This window comes from Lupinus angustifolius, chromosome LG01, assembly GCF_001865875.1.
Source record: "Lupinus angustifolius cultivar Tanjil chromosome LG01, LupAngTanjil_v1.0, whole genome shotgun sequence".
NCBI classification, from domain to species: domain Eukaryota; kingdom Viridiplantae; phylum Streptophyta; class Magnoliopsida; order Fabales; family Fabaceae; genus Lupinus; species Lupinus angustifolius.
The window spans coordinates 6,452,314-6,459,646 of NC_032009.1; the positions used below are offsets into that span (position 1 = coordinate 6,452,314).

The following is a 7,333-nucleotide window of genomic DNA, read 5'->3' on the forward strand; positions in this document are numbered from 1 at the left end:
TGAGTGTATGGGTGTTTAAGTTTTGCTTTCACTATTCAATCTCATAGGACTAAATTTCAACATAGAGCTACCAAATCTATTTTTCTTGGTTACAAAGAGGGAACCAAATGGTATATTCTATATTATCCGAAATCAAATGAGATATTCATCTTCATAAGTGTTACCTTCTATTAGAGTTCATTCTCATTTCAATCCACTCGTGACACACACAAACCTATATCTTGAAAATCATAGTCTACTATAATTCCTTACTTTATAAATGTCTTCACTTCACCTATAAGAGCTTTTTGAACATCCTTTTGAAAGGTCCCCACTAGATCCTTCTTCATTCCCTCAATTACTTCTTCACATAGTCATTCTCAGTCTCAAACACATCTTTCTCCTAGACAGTCTCTTAGGACAAGAAAGTGTTATTCTCATCTACAAGATTATAACTGTAACATTGTTGAAGTTTCTCCTAATTCTATCAATGTATCTTCGGGTATAACTTATACTTTATCCCTTGTAATCATCTATTCTAATTATTCATATAAGAAATTTTGCCTTGTTCTCACTACAACTAAAGAGCCCTCCTCATACAAACAAACCTCAATTGATCCTTGTTGGCAAGAAACAATGGACAAAGAGTTGCAGTCTCTTGAAGAGAACCATACATGGTCATCGGTTTCTCTTCCTAAAGTCAAAATCCCTTTTGGATGCAAATAGGTAAACAAGGTTAAATATCATGCCGATGGCACTTTAGAGAAGTATATAGCTAGGCTTGATTTACATATCATGCTGATGGCACTTTAGAGAAGTATACAGCTAGGTTAAATATCATGCCGATGGCACTTTATGGAGATTTACATGAAGAGGTCTATATGAGTCCTCCTTCGAGATTGTTACCTCATAATTCTTCTGCAGTTTGCAAGCTATAAAAATATGTATATGGTCTTAAATACGCTAATGGTGAATATGAGTGACAATTTGGGCAAAACCCATGGAGCCCATCCGCCCGCACTTATTGGGCGAATATAACATGAAAAATGTGTTTATCCATCCTAAAATGTCCACCTAACATGCCTTATTCGCCCACAGGCTTTTCCAACAGGCAAAACGAGCGGTCCACAAACATTATTAGATAAAGTATTAAACATCAAATATGTAAAAGTATGTATTTTGTTACATGTGAGAAATTTTGTTCCATTTGTTGTATATGCATTTGAATATCAATGTAAGAAAGTACCATCATTTTCTTATTATATATATGCATTTGTATTTTGTATATTATATATATGTATATGTACTATTTTTTTTTGGGTATTTTATAGGTAAATTAGGTACAATGGATAATTTGTATTATATATTACATTTATGGGAGAGGATCAATTTACTCCAACTTACTCCTCATTGTAGTCATCAATTCTAGGGGAATCCAATGGTTTGAATTAGTGAGTAGATATAAACCATTAGATTTCCTTAGAATTGATGGCTAGGATGAGGAGTAAGTGGATCTCCACTCTAGATTTATAGTTTGTATATATTAGTAGGTGTATAGGAATGTTATATATATTTTTAGTTTTATTTAGGGTGTCCTCCAAGCTCGCCTTGTCCATGTTTGAGGCGGACAAACATGATATTTCATACCCTATTTAAAAAGGGGCATGTATATGTTTGCCCTAATTTAATTGGGCATTATGTGAGCATGGACAGGACCGTCCTAATTGTCAATATTAGTCGTAAATGAATACAACTTTGTCCTCCACACTCTTGTCTTTGGGATATGCACATTCTACTGATATCGTGATTGATAGTATGGAATTCAGTAAATAATTTTTTCAGGCCCATGAATTGTTTTAATTCCATTACAACATAGAGACACCGAAAGAAGGATGAAAACCAATAGATCCACCAAACTCTCTCTCTCCATTTCTAGCTTGTTATCATTTTCTCACAAATCCAATTAGGATATGATGGTAGGCAAATGAACAAGAAAAGATGCAGCCAAAGATACCACCACAACTGCTATAGTAATAGTCATAATAGCAATAATTGGACACATTAGTGTAATTGAATTGGAGCCTATGATATTATCCTGTTTATGCACATCTTTTAATAAATTATCTATTGATGTAAAAATTTGATTAAAATCATTTCATAAAATCGCAATAGAAAGTACATTAACAAAAACAGACATGAAAAATCCAAAAGAGCGAATAAGATTATAAACTGAAAATATAATTATATATTACATTACATTTATAAAGTATTACTTTGTGATCTCATTTATAAATAAATTCAACAAATTTGACATAAAGGAAATTAGTTACAAGATAATTAATAATTTTGATTTAATAAAAAACATATAAATAATTACAGATTAAGAGTAATAATATTGAAAGAGGAAAAAAATGTTTGCACCAATAATATAAAAATTTATACATTGTCATTGCATCATATATAATTATCGTTGATTCTTCAACAAAAATAATAAACAAACGAATAGATGATGTTGTGTATAAATTAGTATATAGTTATTAGACTCATCTTGAAAATAGTAAACGTTGTTGAATTTACTAATAGTTGATGAGTGTAATATCTATACACTGACAATGTAAATATTTATATACATTCACGATATTATTTACGATATTTTTGAATTACTTTTTTTGAATCATATATAATTATCGTTGATTCTTCAACAAAAATAATAAACAAACGAATCATAGATGATGTTGTGTATAAATTAGTATATAGCTATTAGACTCATCTTGAAAATAGTAAATGTTGTTGAATTTACTAATAGTTGATGGGTGTAATATTTATACACTGACAATGTAAATATTTATATATATTCACGATATTATTTATGATATTTTTGAATTACTTTTTTTGAAAAGTCAATAATAATTAATTAAATATAAATGATAGATGATATAGTTACAATATAAAACTCATTCAGAATGTAAAATTTTCTCTCTCTCAATGATTGACATAAAATGTTACATATTATTTTCCTTCTTGTAATCAGAAAAAGAGATATCCATAAGAATATCCAATAGCATTCTCATCCGTACACGAGAACCAAGATCCTCGGTCTCAAAAGCTTTATGTCCTAATGTTCTAAACCAATCATATCTTATCAAATTACATAAAAATGTTATTTTATTTATTTTTTAATTTTCTTTTTAAGTACGTGTCAAATTTCTACTACATTGAGATACAATAGGACACCAAAAAGTGAACAGTTGATCCTCATTCCCTACACGCTACCTCTGAAATCTGAACCCTTAAAACTGAATTAACTGGCAATTCATTAACATTTAATTAGTAATGCAGATTATAGGATTAGTTATAGAAACCAAAATGTCAGTGAAGAGATGAGGGTTTCACATAAAATATCTTCGCAAGCTGTTCAAAATGGAATGCCAAGTTATGCTACTTACAAACCACGTTGGGACATACTGTCACAATCCCCCAACTGCTCCCGCGATTTTTTATTGTATCCCCCAAACTTTACTTGCACCATTTTTCTTCTATTCTCACTTTCAATTTCTTTTCTAAAGAAAAATACAATTCAAAATATATAAAAATGTGAAAACAACAAATGAAAAACAAAAAAAAAATTGAAAACTTGTACATAGTTGTTGTTTGTGGCGCACGAAGAAAGTGTGAAACAAACCAGAGATAGTTATAACCAAAAGTTTTGCATTGGGTTGGGTGATTCCAAAATAGTCATAATACTATTATGACTACTATTTTGGAGACTCCCAAAACCTTGCATTTGGGCATCAATTTTAAACTTTGGTTATACCTTTTTGAATCTCAGCTTGTGGTCCCACACCATCCCCGCCACTCATCCGCTGTCTCTAGCGACCCCCGCTTGAACACCGGCGAGAACTCCGGCAGCTCACCAAGGTCAGCGAACAGTAACTCATCCTCCTCTCTCATGGGAACAAACACTGACGCTACGTCATCATCGTACCCTCCAAATATTGGACTTTCAAGAACCGTGGACGACGTCGTAGCAATTGCCTCCATCTCCCCAAACCACCCAAACTCGTCCGAAAACTTATCCTCCGGTTCAACCGGCTCAGCAATGAGCTCCGGTTCAACCGGCTCAGCAATGAGCTCTGGTTCGACCGGTTCAGCGAGAACCTGTTCTAGTTCGGGTTTTATGATGGGTTTTGCAGCAGTGGAGGAAGAGCGGTTATTGTTGTTGTTGCGGCTGTGATTATGGTGGTGGTGGTTTTTGAAAACAGGTGATGCGTGGTTGTGCTCGGAGGAGTAAGTAACCACTAGTATGGTGGGGTCTATGCGGCTCCTTTCTACTTGTTTCCTTGCCGGACATCCTTTGTTACTGCTACATCTGTAGTATCCTCTGTATGTCCAACAATCACAAAATATATAACTTTAATAACACCATTAACCAAAGATTAATACAATTAAACAAGTTAATAATATGTGTTCCACAACATAGTTACATAGTTCATATGGCCTGCTTAATCTTAAGGGTTTCATATATAGGATTCAATACAAAGTGTAATAATATAAAGAGTGACTAACTAGCACAAAAACAATATGTGATTATATTTGAGAGTCTTGTTTTCTTCAAGGAGGATAGAGAATTGATGATTTTGAAAACTGTTGGAAGGTTTTCTTAAGACTTCTCTAAAATTCTCAAGTCAATTTTCATGGTTTCTTCAATTTGAAGTTTTTTTTTTAGTAAAAAACATGTTAAAGTATGTAGATATTTTTAATAAAATCTTATAATCACGTTCATATCTATTTTTCATTGCTAATCATATTTTTAAAGGTAGTTTTATTACTTTAGTCTCTCATCATCTAAATTTTACACTCCAAAAAAGAGAGATGTAATTTGATTTGTTTTCCTTTCTTCACCATCCTTATCCATTGATCTCTTTTTATCTCTCTCATAACAACCAAACATAGTCTAAGCAACATTATAGTGTAATTATGCTTCACAATTGACTTCAATATTGAGATTTTGACAATATTCACATCTAATTCCCAATTTGATGGCTGCTACAAGCACATCACATATTACAAGCCACAAATGATTGATAATTTATGGCTATTGCGTAATGCTACAAATCAATTGAAGTAATAATTCTGTAAAACCATAGAATATCATAGTACATACCTGGGATAAGGAGAACCTTTGATGGGTTTCTGGCCATATTTTCGCCATGCCCATGAATCCGAGGGTGGAGTATTGCTAATTGAACCTTCAATTTCCTTGATTGGGATTTGAACAACCTTTTTCTGTGTGCCTCGCCTACTTCAGCAACAACATTATTTAACACATGATTGATACTAATTAATTCATATCTCAATGTAATTCAACAAATATAATTGGACCCAAATGTTTATAATATCATTATTATAGCTTGAGTAAATATAATACTACTAACCTTCTCTTAAGTGAAGAGGTAGAAGTGGATGGAGAAGTAACCATGGCATCCATGTTATAAGGAGAAGACTCCACAAAGTTTTCTTGGCCTCCTACATCACTATCCTCTTGTTCATTCATATATGAACTAGTATTTCTCAATTTACTATCCATTTCTTGGGATTTGAAACTACAACTATCACTATGGTGGTGGTGGCTATAATCTTCTTGACCCTTGATCTCACTAGAAAGGTGGTGATCTATATATTTTGATTAATGTGATTAACAAGCTCTAGATTCCACATGAATTGTGAAGGGTAAATGAGATTGAAGAAGGGAAAATGCCCTTTAAAAATGGGGATTCATGTTGACAGATTGGCTAGGCTAATTTCTGTGACCTTTGTTTATTAGGACGTGCGAGCAAATACTTCATCATATACAACTCACACTATTTTATATCAATATGTATATGTCACATGAAAGCAACCTTAGGTTTCTTTATTCATATTATATATGAAAATTTTCCTTAAGGATAAGGCTCTTCATTAGTTTCATAAGCCTAAGTCGTCTCACGCTTTTGTCTTATCTGTGGAACCTTTCCAATAGGAGAATAAATACAAATTATATATACATGGTTAATACAAGTTGTGTAGACTAATCAAATGAACAGATAATACCTCATTATTTTACATTAAATAGTTTGCACAAATTGATGTATTGAATAATTTTTTATGGACAAGAATCTCTCCTTTCAGAGAGAAGTTATGTAGTCTAGTTTTGCTTACATATTATATGCACTCTCCTTCTTTGAATTAAGTGCACCAGATTAAATTTAACCGCGTTGTTATGAATATTTAAATGGTGCATCTAGAAGAATTGAACTTTATGAGTATTATATGTATATGAAGATGGAGAATGAACCATTATTTAAAGTAGGTAGTTATTTCTACATTATTTAAAGTAGAGTGAAAGTAAGGAAGATATTTCTACATTTCCACCAGTTCATGTTCAGGATATAAAGGAGATAAATATAACAATTTAGAAATCGGAGCAAACTTTTCACTAAACATATATAAAAGATGAGGGATAGAAGAGATTGCTTTCTTTATAGTAAAGGCTTATTTGATATTATTCATATGCTGAGTTTCCTTAAGCCAAACGAACGAGAATCTTATCTAATTAAATTAAATTAGGTATCATTCATATAAATCGAATATTTAAAAAAAATATCATTCAATCATTGATGCTAACATTAAGTTTAATAACTTCTCAAGTTAGACATTGAATATAATTTTAATGTATGGACATGATTTGGAATATAATATCTTTATACAAATAAGTTATAGATGATGTTGACGGTGTATAACTATTTATATTGTGCATAGATGTAATAAAGTTGTCCTATTGAAAATAATTGTTATACGGTAGGTATAATTTTTGTATATTGTTCTCTTATTATACATTGGAATGTCATTAGAAATATTTTTCATATAAAATTAATCAAAAATGCATACTACAAAAGTCTGAGAATAGTAATGTATGATTGATTTGTCTTGTACAGCAAATTCAAATTAAGAGTATAAAGAATTATGATTATGTTAATAAGTGTCCTGCTGATAGTATTGTTTAAGGAATACAAAACTAGTAAATGAATATAATAAAGTTAAGTTGAACAATTATTGATATATTGAACTATCATATTTTAACACAAGGTGTGAACTTTCTTTTCATTAGACTATACTCTTAAGACACTTAACACTGTTTTATAATTCTGTTAATTTAAAAATTAAGCTCTTAATTATTAATGCTGTATTCTACCTGGAAAAGTGAAAACTGTTCCCTACCCAATACTTTTTCCATAACTAACTCGGCAAGAAAGCTTTGTGAGTCTCCTCCTCTTTCAACTGCCTATAACATGGATGATAAGTCACTTCCACGTCC

General features: G+C 31.5%; 1 protein-coding gene across 2 annotated transcripts; it reads right to left on the reverse strand.

Moving 5' to 3' along the window:
• On the reverse strand, positions 3,305 to 5,794 carry LOC109348688 (probable WRKY transcription factor 65). Of its 2 annotated transcripts, none has more exons than XM_019589218.1 (3): positions 5,415 to 5,794; positions 5,144 to 5,281; positions 3,305 to 4,360 (listed from the first exon to the last, which is right to left on the reverse strand). In XM_019589218.1, exons 1-3 carry the CDS (start codon positions 5,564 to 5,566, stop codon positions 3,805 to 3,807), a joined length of 846 nt encoding a protein of 281 aa, XP_019444763.1. In that variant the 5' UTR covers positions 5,567 to 5,794; the 3' UTR covers positions 3,305 to 3,804. The 2 variants fall into 2 exon arrangements, with proteins under 2 accessions (XP_019444763.1, XP_019444770.1); XM_019589225.1 differs by having other exon boundaries at positions 5,144 to 5,278; positions 5,415 to 5,793.

Bases quoted from the DNA above. Each gene is read 5' to 3' on its own strand.
- LOC109348688 (XM_019589218.1), bottom strand. From the start codon at position 5,566: ATGGATAGTAAATTGAGAAATACTAGTTCATATATGAATGAACAAGAG. The intron at 5,282-5,414 runs GTTAGTAGTATT...TTGTTGCTGAAG, and splicing joins ACCTCTTCACTTAAGAGAAG to TAGGCGAGGCACACAGAAAA. The intron at 4,361-5,143 runs GTATGTACTATG...TTGGACATACAG, and splicing joins AAAGGTTCTCCTTATCCCAG to AGGATACTACAGATGTAGCA.